This window comes from Saccopteryx leptura, chromosome 6 (assembly GCF_036850995.1).
Source record: "Saccopteryx leptura isolate mSacLep1 chromosome 6, mSacLep1_pri_phased_curated, whole genome shotgun sequence".
In the NCBI taxonomy this organism is placed as follows: Eukaryota; Metazoa; Chordata; class Mammalia; order Chiroptera; family Emballonuridae; genus Saccopteryx; species Saccopteryx leptura.
Genome location: NC_089508.1, coordinates 11,862,349 through 11,881,322, shown reverse-complemented (window position 1 = coordinate 11,881,322; position 18,974 = coordinate 11,862,349). Strand labels below are relative to the sequence as shown.

General features: G+C 52.2%; 1 protein-coding gene across 4 annotated transcripts in view; it reads left to right on the top strand.

Annotated features, from left to right (window-relative positions):
• The window catches only part of SLC24A4 (solute carrier family 24 member 4), a 151,996-nt gene extending 137,804 nt beyond the window's left edge, over positions 1-14,192 (top strand). For all 4 annotated transcript variants that reach the window (XM_066343786.1, XM_066343785.1, XM_066343787.1 and 1 more), the window contains 4 exons: positions 5,692-5,806; positions 9,822-9,934; positions 10,388-10,453; positions 11,973-14,192. In XM_066343786.1, the coding sequence (XP_066199883.1) occupies positions 5,692-5,806; positions 9,822-9,934; positions 10,388-10,453; positions 11,973-12,125 (447 nt within the window). In that variant the 3' untranslated portion in view covers positions 12,126-14,192. The remainder of the gene's footprint in view (positions 1-5,691; positions 5,807-9,821; positions 9,935-10,387; positions 10,454-11,972) is intronic.
• The last annotated feature ends 4,782 nt before the right edge of the window (positions 14,193-18,974 follow it).

The window sequence follows — 18,974 nt, the reverse complement described above, 5'->3', positions numbered from 1 at the left end:
TGACCAGCCCTGCCCAGCACCTGGCAGAGATGGGAGAGCTACCTTAAGCACTGCTGTGCCCCCTTTGGCTAGTTACCTCCCTCCCTGAACTTGGGTTATTTTTCAGTAAGCAGGGGTATTGGCAGATGGATGCTCTGAGCTGTGATTGGCAGATGGATGCTCTGAGCTGTGATTGGCAGATGGATGCTCTGAGCTGTGATTGGCAGATGGGTGCTCTGAGCTGTGATTGGCAGATGGATGCTCTGAGCTGTGATTGGCAGATGGATGCTCTGAGCTGTGCTCCAGGGACATCCAGGCAGACACGGTGTAGTACTTGCATGCCAGGCAGGCATGGGGGGTGGTGATGAAGCGTCACACCTGGTAGGATGGGCAGAATAATATGGTGGGGATGTTGTGGACTAGGAGTCAAGTACTGGGCCTGAAACCTTCGAGATGCCTCTGTGAAGAGCTCCAGAGGACTGGTCACTAAGCCCTCAGCCTCTCTAGAGTCCCAGGGGAATGTGAGGGAGACTGACTGGGGACAGTGGGAGATGAACACAGCCCTTTTATGCCTCTTGCCAAGGCATGTGTCTGTCCCCTTTCTAAGGTTCAGCCACATGTGTAAGCTATATATAAACTCTCTTAGTCCTCATAACAACCATTTTGATTATGCCCGTTTTACAAATGGGCATAGAGATTGAGTGATTCGCCCAGTTGGTTACACGATTAGCATCTATTACACCGTTACATCATTAGTGAGTTCTGGGTTGGGATTAGAACCCTGAGTCCATGATCTCAACCACTCTCTTGAACTGCCTCTCAATTTGTTGCTGGAATATTTAGTGCCGTTTGGATGGAAGTTTTGCAGGTGGAGAGGCATCGGCACAGCTTCTCGTCAGCTCCTCTGGCCACGTGTCACAACTCTGTACAGACCTTCACTGGCTGGGCCAGGCCAGCTGGAGCACCCACCCCTTGCTCTGTGCACCGCCTGTAGGGTCCTTCCTCCCCTCCTCCTCCACTTCCCCCTTCTCCCCTTCTCTTCCCCCTTCTCCCCCTTCTCTTTCCCCTTCTGCCCTTCTCTTCCCCCTTCTCTTCCCCCTTCTCTTCCCATTCTCTTTCCCCTTCTCCCCCTTCTCTTCCCCCTTCTCTTCCTCCTTCTGCCCCTTCTCTTCCACCTTCTGCCCCTTCTCTTTCCCCTTCTCCCCCTTCTCTTTCCCCTTCTCCCCCTTCTCTTTCCCCTTCTCTTCCTCCTTCTCTTCCCCTTCTCTTCCCCCTTCTCCCCCTTCTCCCCCTTCTCTTCCCCTCCTCCCTTTCTCTTTCCCCTTCTTCCCTTCTCTTTCCCCTTCTCCCCTTCTCTTCCCCCTTCTCCCCCTTCTCTTCCCCCTTCTCCCCCTTCTCTTTCCCCTTCTCTTCCCCCTTCTCTTCCCCTTCTCTTCCCCCTTCTCCCCTTCTCCCCCTTCTCTTCCCCCTCCTCCCTTTCTCTTTCCCCTTCTCTCCTTCTCTTTCCCCTTCCCCCCTTCTCTTTCCCCTTCTCCCCCTTCTCTTCCCCCTTCTGCCCCTTCTCTTCCCCCTTCTCCCCCTTCTCTTTCCCCTTCCCCCCTTCTCTTTCCCCTTTTCCCCTCCTCTTCCCCTTTCTCTTCCCCCTTCTCCCCCTTCTCTTTCCCCTTCTCCCCTTCTCTTCCCCCTTCTCCTCCTTCTCCCCCTTCTCTTCCCCCTTCTCTTCCCCCTTCTCTTCCCCCTTCTCCTCCTTCTCTTCCCCCTTCTCCCCCTTCTCTTCCCCCTTCTCCCCTTCTCTTCCCCCTTCTCCCCCTCCTTTCCTTTCTTCTCCCTGTCCTTCTCTCACCTTTCCCTTCCGGTTTCCCCTCCCATTTCCCCTCCCCTCGCCTCCCCGCCTCCCCTTCATTCTGCTTGGGAAGCACAGGACCAGAGAGAAGCCATGTGGTTGTAGGACGGCTGCATCTCTATTGTGAAGCTCACCTGTCAACCATTCATACCTTAGTGGGGTCCGTGTAGTCTTTTCACTCTAACACCTGATGCCAGCTGCAGAAAAGGCGAGTGAGGCACAGGGCCACCAGCGCCCTTGACCGCAGAGGAGCAGTTTGGTGGGGACAGATGGGTGTGGGGTCACATGGCAGTGGATTGCAATCCTAGGTTTCCCACTTAGGATCCAAAACCCGTAGGCAGGTGAGTCAAGCCTCTGAACACTGTCACCCCACACACACAGTCATCCCTGTCTAACGAGGCTGTTGGGAGAATGAGAAGTCCCGGGGCAGGCTTCGTGAGCTGAGCTGGCCGTGTAGAAGATGGCTCATAACTGTAAATATCAGCTGCTTCCACCGTGAAGTGCAGCCAACACTGACTGCTCGATGCTTTAGCAGATGAAGGTGAAAATCCCCACAGATCCTGGTTGTGTGTGTGTGTGTGCGCGCGCGTGTGTGTGCATGTGTGTGTATTTCTGTGTGTGGGTTGGAGTGGGGGAGGAGCTGGAAATGGCTACTATCCAAATTTAACAGAAAGGATGAGAAAGGTAAGGAAAACTATGCCTTAAACAAATTGAATTCACAAACTTAAAATTTTCCAAGTGGGGTTAAAGGCCAACCAATCTTTACATTTGATTTTTTTAAATCCAGTGATTTGTCTTGTTAAAATGCATTACCAAAACAACATTGCAGTAAAAAAAAATAAAAATTCATGACATTTGAGTGTGTATGAAAATTAGGGAAGATCAAATCATTGCATGTGTGAAATTTTTCCTTCTCTAATTACTGAAAATACCAGTATTATTAAATTAGTTCTGCTAACTAGCTGTGAGGTTGGACATTTATTAATTAGCCATGAGGTTAGACATTTACTAATTAGCAGTGAGGTTGGACATTTAATAACACACCCACCATCACTTTCTTTTTCTTTTTGTGACAGAGACAGACAGACAGGGAGAGAGATGAGAAGCATCAATTCTTCATTGTGGCACCTTAGTTGTTCATTGATTGCTTTTTCTATGTGCCTTGACTGTGGGGCTACAGCAGACCGAGTGACCCCTTGCTCAAGCCAGAGACCTCGGGCTTCAAGCCAACAACCTTTGGGCTCAAGCCAGCCACCATCGGGTCATGTCTATGATCCCACACTCAAGCTGGTGAGCCTGTGCCGACCCGGATAAGCCCGCGCCCAAGCTGGCGACCTCGGGGATTTAAACCTGGGTCCTCCGTGTCCCAGTCCAATGCTCTATCCAGTGTACTACTGCCTGGCTCCCACCATCACTTCTTAAAGCAGTCTCAGCACATGGTTTGGCCGGGGGACGGGAAAGCCACCTTCCTGAGGCCCTGTCACCTGTGGTTTGGAACATCACCTTCCCTCAGTTTGGGGGAACACAAGGGAGGTCTGACGGTAGAAAGTAGTCGAGTGCCACAAGGGAGACTCGTTTCTGCCCGAGCGCGATGTGCCAGCCCAGCCCCTCGTGATGCATTGCTCTCATTCTGCCCTGACGGGAGGGCCAGGGCGTCGTGACAGCCCACCCTTACCCCCAGCATTTATCACCTCTCTCACCCCTGGGGTTTTGGGGGAAAATTTTTTGAATGTCTTTGTCAAAAGGGAGGGACATTTGAAATGGGTCATCCTGTCCGGCACCCTTGCACAGTTGGGGAGACTGAGCAAAGAAGACTGAGAGCATCTGGAAGAGTAAGCACACACATGCACATGTGCCCATGCGTTCACCCAGGGACACACACACACACACACACACACACACACAACACCTTCCTTCCTTTCGTCCTCCCATCCTTCAGTTCTTATTTCAATGATTTAAGAAAGAAAATGGAGGCATCCCCAGTAATGGGAAATAACCCCGGCTCCTGATTTCATGCTGTCTGGTGTCACCCATTAGACACGCGTCAGCCACAGCCGGCTTCTGCGCAGAGCTCTTCGTGGCCAGCGTGGAGTGAGCGCTGACGGCCAGCCCTCCTCAGTGTGTCCTCGTGCACAGCCTGGAGCAGGCCTGGCAGCGTGTGCTCTGCCCTGCGCCCTGAGAAAACGATGCCCCCTTTCAGGGGTGGGCGTCTTTAAACCCCTCTGCAAAGCTCTTCTGGGACAGAGGCTGTTTTTCTTCCACACGCTCTGGCTGCACTCAAGGACTGAGGTTTACACTTAGAAAGCTCTTCCTCTGGGGCTCCTAGAATCTTGTGACTCTGGTCACCCTCGTTTTCTCTGTACCCACAGAGTGTAAGACCAGTGATTGAGAGAGAAGGGAACCTAGCCTGGGAACATCCTACACAGGCCAGCCACTGTCACCTCACACTTACTCACTTTAGTCTCATTAGCAAGCCCATTTTACAGATGGGAAAGCTGAGACTCAGGCACAAGCCAGTTTGTCTTAAGTCACACAACCGTTTGCTGGGATTGGAGCTACCAGCCAGGCTGTGAGGAACCCTGAGAGGGGCCACTGTTCCCATTTTCTAGACGGGAGGCAAGCGGGAGCTAATGGGTCTTTTGAATGGGGTTGTCCAAATGCTTCTAGGGTTTTCCATCTGGCTGTCACTCAGGGCCATAACTCTCTCTCAAGTGCCAGATGTTTATTAGAAAAGCACATGACTATGCATCAAGATCCTCAGAAGCTTGGAATTCATGACCCACTGCTCACCAGCTTTGTGTCCACAGACATTCTTACTTAACCTCTCTGACTCTCAGTTTTCCTAGGCAGAAGATGGACATAATAATAGTGCCGTTCTCACCAGTGAGTGGTAAATAATAAGAGAACATGAGATTGGCCCTGGCTGGTATGCTCAGTGGTAGAACATCAGTCCAGTGTGTGAATGTCCCAGGTTCAGTTCCCACTCAGAGCACACAGGAGAAGCGACCATCTGCTTCTCCACCCCTCCAGATGGGCAGAGCATCGCCCAGTACGGGGTTTTCCAGGTGGATCCTGTTCAGCCACATGTCTCTCTGCCTCTCAAAAATAGTAATAAATAAATTTTTTTTAAAAGAGAGAGAACATAAAATTGTGATAGTAAAACACCTGTTAGCCCACCAGGTATACAGTAAGTGCTTGATTAATGTTACTTATATGCAGTGATATTTTAAGAGCCATAAAAGAAACCACCTTGGTATACACCAGCGAGGGATTGGCTAAAACTTTATAGCCCTACAGTGACATCTGTACATCAGTTTAAAATAATGTATATTGAATATTGGAGATGGAAAGGTAATCACAATGTACTATTACATGAAACAAATGTCGCAAAATATATGTTGATAGTATAATCTGATTTCATTTTTTTCTAGTACACCGAGAAGGTCAAGGATATATTCTAAGGCAGTGGTTTTCAAATGTGGTTCCCAGATCAGCAGCCTCAGCGTCCCAGCCACCTGGGAACGTGTCAGGAACGCGACTTCTGGGGCTGCACCCCAGACTTCCTAGCCGGGACCTCTGGAGGTGGGGCCCAGCAGTCTGCACCTTAACACACCCACCAGAGGGTCTTCTGTATGTTCCAGAGTGAGAACCACTAGCTGATGGGAAGTGTTAATGATTAAAATTTTCATTTGACTTGATTTTCAAAACTTTTTAGAACAATGAACGCATGTTACGCATGTAATCAGGAAAAAAGAACACTTAAAAGATGGTTTTAAAACGAAATTCTAGCCCAGATTTTGTCCTCGGCTGCAGCAGAACTATGTTCAGACTGAAGGCAGGATAAGCCACGTTTCCCCCTTTCCCTGCAGGTGACTATTATCGGATACACATTTGGGATCCCCGATGTCATCATGGGCATCACTTTCCTGGCCGCGGGCACGAGTGTTCCAGACTGCATGGCCAGCTTGATCGTGGCAAGACAAGGTACCCGCCGTGCCTCGATGGCACCGCCGTCAGCACCACCACGCAGACCCCCACCCCGGCCCGAGTTACAGCTCGTGGCTCTGTGACCAGTAGTGGTCGCGTTCTGCTGTGGCGGAAACTGTGAGGTCTGCGATGCACACGTAGCGGGCGCCTCCCGTGGGGAGAACGCTACCGAGATGAACTCCCCTGGGCCTCAAGAAGCATTTGCTTGTGGGCCGTTGTAGAAAAATGAACTTGTTCTGAAATCACCACTGTGAGATTGAGCAGGGCTGAAGCCCAGACTTCTTGTCACAAAGGACGTAGTGACGAGAACTGTTCTGGTCCCGGGAAGGCAAAGTGGGGATGTCCTATGCCTCCAACTATTTTCCTGTGCGTCTTCAAAGTTCTGGAACTTGTATTATGTTTTGATTTGTTCGGTGGTTTTTCTTCGGGGCTTATACAGTGACATGGGTTAAGCAAGGTGAGGAGTTACCTGTATGCTCCCTGATGGCAGAACAACAAAAAAAAGCTATTAAGAAGCTATAAACAGCCACCTTTAATTACTGCTGCTTTTCTTCTGGGTGGGAGAGCATTCCAACATGGACTCCCACAATCTTCCTCCATAAATGAAAGCTTGGAGGTATGAGGGGCGGGGTGGGTGACTAATGGAGTGACATCTGGGGGTGTGGGGACAGCAGAGGAGAGAAACGCCCAGGGGAAAAAATTGGCTTTGGAGATAGAAGAAGGACATTTTATTCCTTTGAGATAGGGGGAAGGGTTGATTGACTGGTAGGTCGGCCCTGAGAAAATGTGAGTTAAGCAGAAGGCACAGGTGGGTGTCATGTTGGGTGGTAAGCTGGATGGAGCCTTGTGGAAATAGGGACACTCGGGAATGGCAGCTGAGGGGACTGGATTGAACAGTGACCTTTGACGTGAGTGCATTCATTTTGTGGAGGAGGGGGAAATTTCCCCTTTTCTAAGTTCTTCTCGCTGGTCTAATAATCAAACTGACACGAGATAGATTAGCAAGAGAGAATGACCAGATTTAAGTAAGTGTGTACAAAGGGGGTGCTGTAAGACTGGGGCCCCAGGACACATTGGGTAGTTGAGGCTTCTGTGCTATTTTGAGCTGAAGAGAGGGGGTGGGGTGGCGATAGTGACTTCAAAGGGCAGGGAGACAATGCACAAGGAGATTTAAAAAAAAAAGAAAAGAAAAGGTTTGGTCAACAAATGTTTGCTGGGCCTTCTTTAACAATGGGACACAGAGGGGACTTGGACCAAGCAGGCTTTGCTGCGTTCCTCCCTGTCTGTCACACTAGTTCCTACTGAACGACAGAGGTCGATGAGGCTGACCCCCTTCCTGGAGTAGGCGCTCTGCCTGAATTCTTTGAAGCAGTTGTGGGGAAGGCCAAAGGTTTTCCCCGAGTCTTCTGTTTCTTGAACATATATTTGGAGGTGGCAAATTCTGTTCCCCATCAGTTTACAAAAAAAAAATGCACCACAACCAGGTGGCTTCAAACTACAGAACTGGATTCTCCCCCAGTCTGGAGGCTGAAGTTCACAGGCAAGGTGTGAGCTCGTGGCCGCATTACTCCAGCCTCTGCCAGCATCGTCATGTGGCCTTCTCCCTGTGGGTGTGACTGCGTCCAAATGTCCCTCTTCTTATCAGGCCCCCAGTCATTGGATTCGGGCCTACCCCAATTCCGTGTGACCTCATTTTAATTTGATCACATCTTCAAAGACCCTATTTGCCAATAAGGCCACAGTCACAGGTTCTGAGTGGACATGAGGGGGCACACTCTTCCACCCAGAATAGTGAGAAGAAGGAGAGCCAGTGAGCACTGAGGGCCTGGCTGACGTCCTGGTGGCATGAACTTGGGTGGGATTCGATCATACCAGCTCCAGCCACACACGGACGAGAGAGGGCGTGTCCATCCGGAGCTGTGGTTTGCTGGGGGGACACCACGGAAGGTCAGGGGGCAAAAGAATGGGCAATTTCAGCAACTGGCCCTGGAGTCCAGGCTAGTGAAGGGTGGGAGGGTGACACTAGAAGGTTTAGGGCTAGGGCAGGAACGGGGGGCATCCCAGGGAGGTGAAGTCAGGGGCTCTCTAGGACCGGGAGCAGGTGGGGTTCTGAGGGAGAACATCATCTCCGAGTAGCTACTGGGGAATGCAGAAGCACAGACCCCCAGGAGGCATGCGGCAGGGGAGGGCATGGATGGTTGTCATAAGGGTGGCACTGATGTGATTGACAGAGGGCCCAGCAGACGTGGTTAAAGCAGAGGATCCAGAAGGTGCCGTCTGGGTCCACCGCCCAGAGCTGGAGCAGCATGGCATGTCCTGCCACAGGGGCCGCAGGCTGGCCCCCCTCGGCCATGCTGGCGGCTCCAGCTCGGCCGGGAGTGTGTGAGAAATGCAGGCTAGCCCCACTGAATTGGAATCTGCTTTTTAGGCAGACCCCCCAGTGAGTCAGGTGATCCTCAGATTCGGAAGTGCTGCCTCAAAGGGCGGCCCCTGGGCAGAGCGGGAAGTCCTGAGAAGCGCTTGCCCTGGTACCTCCTGCCCCTCCTCTGGTGCCTGTCTCCTCCCCCGGGGCAAGGGGCGGGGCCCCAGCAGCTGCGTGCTTCTGTCCGGAGACCGGGAGACCAGAAGGCCGGTTTCCCAGAGATGCGCCCCAACAGGACTAAGCTGCCCTGCCCGGTATGGACAGTGCAAGCAGAGGGGGCAGGTGAGGCCCCCAAGGATGGCACTGTGTCTTGGAGGTCAGTCGATAATGACGGATGATGGTGGCAGCAGCCGGGGGGAGGAGGAGGTGACCTGGCTTATGCCAGCACGCCTGGTCGTTAATGCAGATGCGTCAGTCATTGAGATGCTCCTGGGAGTTGCTGCAGCTTTACAGGGTCACAGGCGTGGGTGCCTGAGGCGCTTCCTCCACGTGCTTTTGTCTGTGTGCCAGATGATGACAGTGAGGTCAAGCTAGGGCTCGGTGGTCAGGGTAGGACAGATTTCAGCCAGCGTGAGTCTTCCTGGTAAGAGCTTGTTTTCTAACACCCCTCAAGTTATTGAGTGGCTCAGATGGAGTGGCCAGCACCGTGCGGGACAGTGGGCTGGACAGTGGGCAGGAAGGAGAAGGGGCTGGCATGGCCCCGCCCTCTCCGATGCTTGTGGCTGGTTAGGAGAAAAACGAGTTCACCCTCCGGAAGCCACCAGGGCATAAGACCAGACACCCTTTCATCCAAGCCAAGGTTATGGGGCCATCGCCTGGACCACAAGTATGGATCGTAGTTCAGTGTGAAGGAGGCTGACCATTCGCAAACTTGGGCACGTCTCAAGCCTTAGTGTCATCATCTGCCACCTGAGGACAGCGTCCCCTCCTCCCAGAGCAACCAGGGGGTTAAGTGAGGTGAGGCACATGGTCTTTAGGACGTGGGCTGACACACCTGTGGGAGAAACACGCAGGGCCCATTAGCTTCCCAAGGCTGCTGTCACCGCGTTTCCCCGCTGGGAGGAGTAAGCAATGGAAAGAAACATTGTGGTTCGGAGGCGGGGAATCCGAGATCGAGGTGTCAACAGGGTTGATTTTTCCTGGGGGCTCTGAGGGAGTCTGTCCCAGGCCTCCGCCTTTGGCTTGTAGGTGACCATCCTCACGTCCACGTGACCTGCTCCCTGTGCTGTCTGTGCCTCAGTTTCCCCTTTTTCTAAGGAAACCAGTCGCATTTGATTAGGGCCCGCCCTAAAGACCTCATTTTGTTTCTCTCTCTAAAGACCCTGTCTCTAAACAAGGTCACATGCTGAGGTGCTAGGGGTTAGAATCCAACGTACGGACCTTGGGGGTCCCCGTTCGGCCCTTACCCAGCCCCTGTAGACTTCATGAAGGGAGTGGGTGTCAGACCAGGAAAAGGGGTTTGGAAATGGGGGGCCTGTGAGGAAAGCATTCCCGTCCAAGGAATAGCGCCAACAGAACCATTAAGGGAAAGAGCAGGGGTTTCCAGTGACCTGCCCCGAAGGAGCAACACGTGTCCATTTCCTCCTCCAGGCCTTGGGGACATGGCGGTGTCTAACACCATCGGAAGCAACGTGTTTGACATCCTCGTGGGACTCGGCATACCGTGGGGTCTGCAGACCATGGTTATCAACCACGGGTCCACGGTAAGTGGCTCTCGTCACCTGAGTAAGCGAGAGCGACGCCAGGCGTGTGCACTTCACGGGAATGATAGCGGTGTTGGCCCTGTCCCAGCTGAGGGCTCTGGGGGACACGCACCCCCTTCTCCTTGGCACCCTGGCACCCACTGCCCACAGAGGCTTCCAGAGTAGCCTGAGGGGTACCGGCAGGGGGCAGCCCGTGTTTGCCCAGCGCTCATCGGGTCTCCTGCCCCGGATCTCAGCCCACGAGCGGGATTGTCCCCTCCTGGTCCTTTCCCCCAGACAAGCAGAGTCGAGATTTGAATCCACGGTTAGCTGATTGTCCACAGCCACGTGCTCGCCTTGAACACCCACCTGTGCTTTCCAGACGCGGGAGGGAGTCACCCGGAGTGGCTGGGCTCTCAGAACGGGTGGGCCCTGAACAGCCCAGAGGTTCAGGGCACGTGTTTGCTTCCGCAGGTCAAGATCAACAGCCGGGGCCTGGTCTACTCCGTGGTGTTGCTGCTGGGCTCCGTGGCGCTCACCGTGAGTTTTCACGTTTTCAAAATAGAAGCCTCACACATACTCATGTCATCGGATTCTGCCCGGTCACTTTCATGTCTCTGAAACCCCTCTCACTTCCCCCTGGCACTGAGGGACAAAGCTGAGGAAACATATAAATTCAGATACCCCCGCCCCAGACAATTTGCACCGAGAATGTTGTCACCCACCACAACACTGTCCCCTGAATGACTAAGAAGTCACCAGAGGAAGACTGACTTTCGTCTTGCAGCCCGGTTTGTCTCCTGTCACTAGGAGAGAACTGCTTCCCCAGACCATTGAGCTGGCGGGTGGGGGCATGATGGTCAGGCCTTGGACCTGGCACAGCAGTAAAACCCGGGTGTCCATACTGCACGTGCCCAGGCCCGTGCGAAACTCTTTACGCCTGCTGATTAGCGCAGTCCTTACAAACACCTCTTGATAGCATTCCCATTTTACAGAAGAAATCAAGGCTCAGGGCTTGAGTAACATGCCCAAGGTCACAGGGTTAGGAAAGGACAGAGCTGGGATTGGAACCCAGCTTGGTCTGTCCCTATAAGACTTGTGACATTGCACTGATGTGGTCACAATGATCCAAGCCTCAGGAAGCCTCGATTCAGGGATAAGAGCGAAGGTAGTCAAGGGAGGTGAGGGGGACTCTGGGAAGAATTTAGAATGAGGGTGTGTTCCAACCCATCTCTCCAAACACACGTACAAGTAGAAAAAGTGGCCCGGGCTGAAGCTGGCCAGCCTGTGGGCCAACAGGAGCCTCGGAAGCTTTGCTGAAGAGAGCTGGGGATACCAAGTTCTGAAGCAAAGGGGGGGACCCAGTGAAAGACCTGACTTGTCGCTAAAGAAGGTCTGGGCTGCCCTGGCCGGTTGGCTCAGTGGTAGAGCGTCGGCCTGGCGTGCGGGGGAGCCGGGTTCGATTCCCGGCCAGGGCACATAGGAGAAGCGCCCATTTGCTTCTCCACCCCCACCCCCTCCTTCCTCTCTGTCTCTCTCTTCCCCTCCCACAGCCAAGGCTCCATTGGAGCAAAAATGGCCCGGGCGCTGGGGATGGCTCCTTGGCCTCTGCCCCAGGCGCTAGAGTGGCTCTGGTCGCGGCAGAGCGACGCCCCAAGGGGCAGAGCATCACCTCCTGATGGGCAGAGCGTCGCCCCTGGTGGGCATGCCAGGTGGATCCCGGTCGGGCGCATGCGGGAGTCTGTCTGACTGTCTCTCCCCGTTTCCAGCTTCAGAAAAATACAAAAAAAAAAAAAAAGAAGGTCTGGGCTGAGGAGGGCTCATTCCCTGAGGGCAGCGGGTGTGTGTCCCTGGGCGCAGCAGGGCTGTAGCCAGGGCCCCATCCTGCCCAGGGCTCGAGCTGATCAAACCGAGAATGTGCCTGGCAGCACCCCTGTGCTGTCGCCCACATTTTGGAGGAAGTTCTAGGGTTCCTGCTTGGTACGCAGTTTCCTAGTGAAAAGGTCTTGTGTATTTATTTCCCTGCCCCGGCCCCAATCCTCACACTGTCTCCTGCCAGGTTCTCGGCATCCATCTAAACAAGTGGAGACTGGACCGGAAGCTGGGCATCTATGTGCTGGTTCTCTACGCCATCTTCCTGTGCTTCTCCATCATGATAGAATTTAACGTCTTCACCTTCGTCAACCTGCCCATGTGCCGAGAAGACGACTAAAGCCGAGCCGCCGCCCCGCTGGGAGCCGTTCGTCTCTTCGTTCCTTCCGGACACGCTGGCGCCAGCGGCCTCCCTCCTCTCCCCTCCCCCGCCACAAGTCTTCTGCACGGGCAGCGCCGTCCGTTCTTTCGGATGCTGGAAGGAAGAGCCATCATGGTCGCTGGTCCCGGGCCAGGCTGCCGGGCGTCCTCCTCATCCTCCTCGGACTGCTGCCACCCCCGAAGGGCAAGATCCAGCTGTTTGAGCAGCTGCGCAGACCTCTGAGCTGCCGGTCCCGGGGTTGTGGCGTGTGTCTCGGCTCTCTGGGACACGTTCGTCAGAAGCACTTCCCTGTGCAGTGTGTCTTTGTTCTGCGGCATCCTCAGAAATGAGGTGGTCGGCGACGGTGAGGTCCTCTGGAGCGAGTGCAGAATAGGAATGTTGTCCTCAAGTGTCCTCTCTGGGCAGATGGGGCCAGCTCCGTGGGCATCCTGGGCTGCGAAGGGCCCCCCCGACCTCTGCTGGAGCACTCACGGTTTGCAGGGAGCCTGGCCTCAACCTGCTGGGGGGGTTATGAGGCCACAACAGCAAGACATCCCACCCCCCTTCTTCTGGAAAAATTGGAAGAATGGAAACAGTCTTTTGGTTTCTTTTTCTTTTTTTTTTTCTTTTTACAGCAGAAGAGAGAAAACAAGTACACAATATTCTTCTCATTTTTATCAATGCATTCAGAGAATGAGCAATGAGATCTTAAAAAATAAAATGTCCTATAGATCATCATACTTGAAAACTGTCATTCCATAACGAAAGGACTGTGACGGGGACCAAAAGAGGTAACACTTAGGGAAAATGCACCCTGTGTGTATCGTGTCGCACGGACACTTGAGACACATGGTTTGGAACTTAGGAAAGTGAAAGACGAACATCTAAACGGGTGCTAATTCAGAGACACAGCGGAGATTGTAGTTTCCAGCCATACATTCCAGACCTTCCTGTGTGAGGCAAGGGTTTGTCCTTTCTTTGTTAAACGCTCTACTCTCAAAACCATCCTGTTGAAAGACCCAATTGTTTATACGCCCAACAAATTTCATAGCCTGCCGAGCTGGAATGAGTGTGCCAGAAGTAATGGTTCATGACAAGAAGAGGGATTTCCTGAAAAACAGCAAATTGCTCCCTGGCAATTGATAGAACCCTAACTGGGAGTTTTTAGAGCTAAGTTTCTTGAACCTTATAGTTTGCTACATACACATGAAAAGCCAAGGATGGGAGTCCAATTCAAAAAAGATAGGAAAATATTAAACAGCTTTTGACTGCTTCCTAGCTCTCGACTATATATTAAAAAGATTTACGAATGCAAACCATTTTGTGGGTTCTAAAAAGAAAGCACAATTAATTTTATATAGAGGTATTTTTATTTTTTTAATGTTTCTATTGCAAAAGTCTATCGGATTCGATGCACTTTTAACATGGAGCTTTTTTGCACGGAAGACTGTGTGGGAATGACCCATGGTGGTGTGAGGGAAAAAAGTTTTTAGCAATTCACCAATAATCAGCCATTGGTGATGAGTTGAAGTCCAGTAGCTAATTCCTTCCTGAGACACAGAGGTTGTGACCCGATGTGGGATTTGTGGCTGTGCTTTCAGGCTTCCTGAGTTTCAGAGGGAGGAAGTGTTCAAGCTTGTGGCCTTTAGGTTTGCATGAGCCTAAGATGGGCCAGAGCTCTGTCACCAGGCTTCTGTGCCGGACTTCCCATCAGTGTTAATAGGCTTCTCTTTTTTTGTTGCTCTACCTAGGTATGAGGCTCAGTGGTCTTCAAGTTGAGGACAAGGGTGATTTTCCTAGGAAATGAGCTAAATGGGAGGCCCAAGAGTTCGTACAGGTTGTTATTATTCACTAAAAGATTCCTAGCCCTGGGACACTTGGTCCTCTTGCATAGCTAGTCTGTTCTCCTCAGTCTCACGCATTCATTGTGTTTCAAAGTGCGTCTGCCTCTATCTTTAGTCTCAAAACCCCTTTGATATAAATGGGGATTATTCTTTGAAAAGAAAATTTAATCTTGGAGAAGTCAAGTGACTCTAGGTCAGTGGCCAGTAAGTAGCAGGCCAGGGGCTGAGCCTGTCACCGGCTTGTCACCTGTCTTGGCTCAGCTAGTTGAGTGGGTTGCCCATCTTGGGTGGGGGTGAGGGGTGCTTATGCCCTTGTGGTCGGTTTTTATTATTTAAGTTAAAACTTTATCAGATATTTAATTGACTCCTGGGTACACCAGCTCATATCCTAATATCCATCCCTGTCCAATGGCCCTACATTTTTCCTGATAAAGACCAAAACATATTTTTTTTTAGCAGCAAAGTGCAGGCCACATCAGATGGTGTTTCTGCTGGTGTCACTTGTCTGAACGCTTGTATAGTTTCCACAGAACACTTCCTAATTACCGGTTTCTTCCTCAGCAAAAGCCGTCAGAGACTATAAAGTACACAGCAATTGCAGTTTGAGACTAAAAACATCATGGTTTTACTATGTAGAGCACTCCTAATTTTTTTTTTTTTTACTGTAATGTGCCAATGTAACTCCTTTAAAGGATTTATGCATTTGTTGTACTTAGGAAACTATATATACACTGTAGCTGAAAAAATTCTTTTTTAAATATTTTTCCATCACAAGCTTAAAGAATTGCTTGATTAATTAGACTTTCATTTTCAAATAATGCTTTTATCACTGTGCAGGAAGACTTCCTTTATTTTATTCCCAAAGCTAATTAGCTTGGGGTAATTACACTGCTACAAAAATAGGCAATTAAATAAAATAAATTGAGGTCTTATAATTGGGGGCAGAAGAGAAAAACGAACCATTGCACTCAGAAAACGTCTACAGAAGCAGGTGCGGGTGGTTCCTTTGATTTCTGGTTTGGGATTTGCCCTTCCCAGCTGAGGCAAGGTCCGGGTGGAAGGTGTTTGGTGTCGTGAGAACCTGGCCCTGATGGAAGGTTCTGGGTCCGCTGCAGTGAGAGCCTAATGGCTGAGGACACCGGGAGCAGGTCAGACTCATCCCGCCCCTCCTGTAACCCACCATCCGCTGGCCTCTGTGCTTCCGGCCCACCCACCTGCGCAGACTTTGCTGCCCTTGGGAGTTTTCGTCTGCTCCTTACCCCCCACCTGTTAGGGCTGTTTCTTGCTTCTTCCCGCCAGTCCCTTGCCTTTACAGACCTGCGCAGCTGATAAGGATGAACCCTCCCCGAGTTAAACCAGGTGGGGTATGCCCATCGCTCCAGAGCAGTCCGCAGACCCTGACCAGAAACCCCCTCCTGGGCTGCCCAGGACCCAGGTCCTGACGGAAGGAACTGTCCCTCTTCCCTTTTGATGAGGATGTGTCAGCCGTGTGGCATCAGCGGAGCCTAGCGCTCAGGAACACCGGAGTCACACACAGGCTGGGCCCTGGGGACAGTGTGGGCCCTTCTTTCCTCCTGGGGTTTCTCCTCCCTGAGTCCTAGGGCCCCTCTCTGTCCTTCAGGTGGGGTGGACACAGGTGAGACGGACTGGGAGAAGGTGAGCTCCGACCCTCCATCCCCGTGTGGGATGGACTAGCGGGGTGCAGGTGCGGGGGCAGCGCGGAGTCGGCTGCCGTGTTTGGGGCAGAGTCCTTTAGCTCATGCTGGCGCTTCGCAGGGACCCATGGCGCCCCCCAGCCCTGCCCCTCAGCGGGCACCTAAGGCTGGGGTCAGTCTCTCCCCTGCCACCCCCACCTCCCCTTCCCTCGCCACCGGCATCCTCCCTGGCTGGGAAGGATGGCTGGGTTGTGTATGGGACAGGCTCCAGCTGATGCTGATGCTTGAACACCCAAAGCACTTGCCTGTTAGGGTGAAAATTTTCAAGAGATTGTTCCCATGTGCTGTGATTTCAATATTCCTAGGTCCCTCAAATGCCCTCTGAACGTGATTTCCATGTGAGTCTTTCTCCCCCTCCCCCGAGGCAGTTAGCAGGTGCATCTGGGGCCCTGAGATGGTCCACATCTTCACAGCTTCACTACCACGTCATGCCCATAGAAACATCCAGAAATTTCTGAAAATGCTCTCTGGGCGGTTCATGAGTGGCAGGTAGTCGTCATCGCTCACCCCAACCTCAACCCCACAGCCTTGCATCCCTGGCCCCTCCTTCCCTCTCTCTCTCTATGTGGATTGACCCAGAGCATCTGGTCACCCCCCCGCCAGGTGTGAGCACTTACACTCTGGCTTTTTACCCCGCCGCTGAGCACCTGAGCCCCTCAAGGCTCCTTCCTGGTGGCTTCTCAAAGCGTGGGGAAGGCAAGGCGCCTGGGCACTGGGTAAATCTTCCTCATGTCCACCATGTGGGTGATAGAACGGGGCAGGGGGTCATTCTGTGGACCCAGCCCATAAGGTAAAGGCCATAGGTGGGATGCGGATTCTGTTGTTCACTGTGAGCCTGGCCTTTTGCCAACCTGGCTTTGTGTGGGGCCCCTTGGCCGTGCTAAAGGGCACAGGTTTTTAAATGGCACCTAAGTGCTTGTATTTTGTTTCTTAATAAGAAAACTAAATTGGGACACTTGTTTGTGCTTAAGTACACACCTGGTAGCCAAGGAAGGTCCAGCCTGTCACAGAGCTGCCCAGCTTTGGGGGAAGCCCACATGAAATTGGGAGAAGAGGCACTTCCCTCTTATTCAGCCACCCAGATGCAGCTATTTTTTTCTGTCACAACAGGGAAGACAGATGAGTGGTCTTTTATTTATTTATTTATTATTATTATTTTCTTAAGTGAGAAGTAGGGAGGCAAAGATAGAATCCCACATGTGCCCCAACCAGAATTCACCTGGCAAGCCCCCTATGGGGCTACACTCTACCCATCAGGACTGTTGCTCCGTTGCTCAGCAACTGAGCTATTTTAGTGCCTGAGGCGAGGCCATGGAGCCATTCTCAGTGCCTGGGGCCAACTTGCTCCAACCAAGCCATGGCTGAGGGAGGAGAAGAGAGAGATAGAGAGAGAGGAGGGAGAGGAGGAGAAAAGCAGATGGTTGCTTTTCCTATGTGCCCTGACTGAAAATTGAACCCGGGACATCCACATGCTGGGTCAATGCTCTACTGCTGAGCCAACCGGCCAGGGCCCAGATGAGTGGTCTTAGAGCTTTGAAATTTTATGGGGATTTAAAGAATTCTAATGATTCAATGACAAATGACTCCCCAGTTCCATTCATCTCTGCTAAAATCTGCACACACACTGCTGGGCCAGTAGGTGGCTGTGCTGTGTGTCATCTTTTGTCTGAGTGTTTGTGAGGCTCCTCGTGGCCTCTTAGTGTCAGCATCCAGCAGTCTAGGTCGCGGACCCTTCGCACACTTTGCCGCAGGAGCTGGGAAGTCCTCTTGGCTGGTCTAGGAAAATGTCCGCTGCCTGAGCACCCTGGTGCAGAGCTGGGGGCGAGGAGAGCTCCCTTCACCTAGGGAACCCAGGTGAAAACCAGTCTTGGTTGTGTGGCTCTTCCATTCATTAGATTGGTGGGTTGGATTGGCCGCTCCTTGGTTAAAAGCTTGACCACAAATACGGGCATAGCCCACACCTCTTCCCACTGGTGCCCGAATTCCAACAGTTGCTTTTTATGCAGCATGCTGGTTGGGACTTTTCCATAGTCAAAGCCAAGGAAATCCTTAGTCCCTGAGAAAGTATGAACCATGCCCACCCCACCGCTGCAAAACAATTTTTTTGATTCTCTCAAGAGCGAGTATGTGCAGCTTTTGGCTTCCAGTTGCATGGTTTGGCGTGATCAGCCTTTGTGCCTGAAGGGAGGGTCTCAGATGACAGATCCCCCCTGCTCCCACCCCAGGGTGCCCAGGCCTCCAGATGAACATTCAATCTCCTTCCACAGAAGGAGCAGGACCTTTCTTCCCACTGCAGACGATTGGGGTGTGAGCGCAGCAGCTCTGTTTTTCCATATTAGATATTCTAATTTGTTTTTCTCTGGCCGCTGGGGCAGCCATGCCCTCGCCTCCAGCGGTGCCCCTCGGAGCAGTAGACCACTTCCTGGAGCTTCGTCCATGTGGCTTGGACTAAGCCCGTTTGGGGACTCAGAGGAGAGCTGTGACTGAGCCTCTGTGGCCCGCCCCTGGGGAATGTCCTCGGGGAGTTGCTAGTCAGGACAGTGGGGCATTCAGTTCAGAGCACACGCTCCCTGGCGGGGTGCCCTCGGCACGTGTGTCCCCTCCAGCAGCCGCCGGCCGGAGCAGTTGCTGGGTGTCTGAACACAAAGAGAGCCTTGATTACCCAGGGAGAAGAGAGGGCTGCCAGCCAGGTGGGGCCAGCCCAGGAGCAGAGGCGGGAGCTGCCAAAGAAGGGGCTGGGCGAGAGGAGGCCAGGCACATCCCAGATGCCCAAGGGACAGGTTGGGCACCATGTCTGCAGGGCCGTGCGATCTTCCCGAGCCCCGGCCATGACCTACCGAATAGCAGGCAGATAGAACCAGAGGGCTCTCCTGTCCAGAAAGAACTCCTTATAAACAGCCAAAACCAAGAACTTTGGGGGCTGTGACACATCACTGGAGTCCCCCACGAAGACATTTCTGGCATGCCGAGCTGAACTTTGCCATCTTTGTTCACTCTCTCTTAACAGGCAGAGTCGGAGCAATGAGTCGAATAGTTGTAAATAATAAATATATTTACCCCACTATTTATTTTTTCAATAACTGTGACCTCCTGCACTGTGAATGCCCTGTGATATGAGATTCTTAACTTACTAGAACTGTCATTAAATTTGAATGAATTGATATTATTGGTTACTACTGGCATGAGTTTATTTTTATTGTGAAGAAAAATCTAGGGTAACTATGAACTAAATCTTTATCAGAAATCTAGTCATCAGTATTGTAATGCAA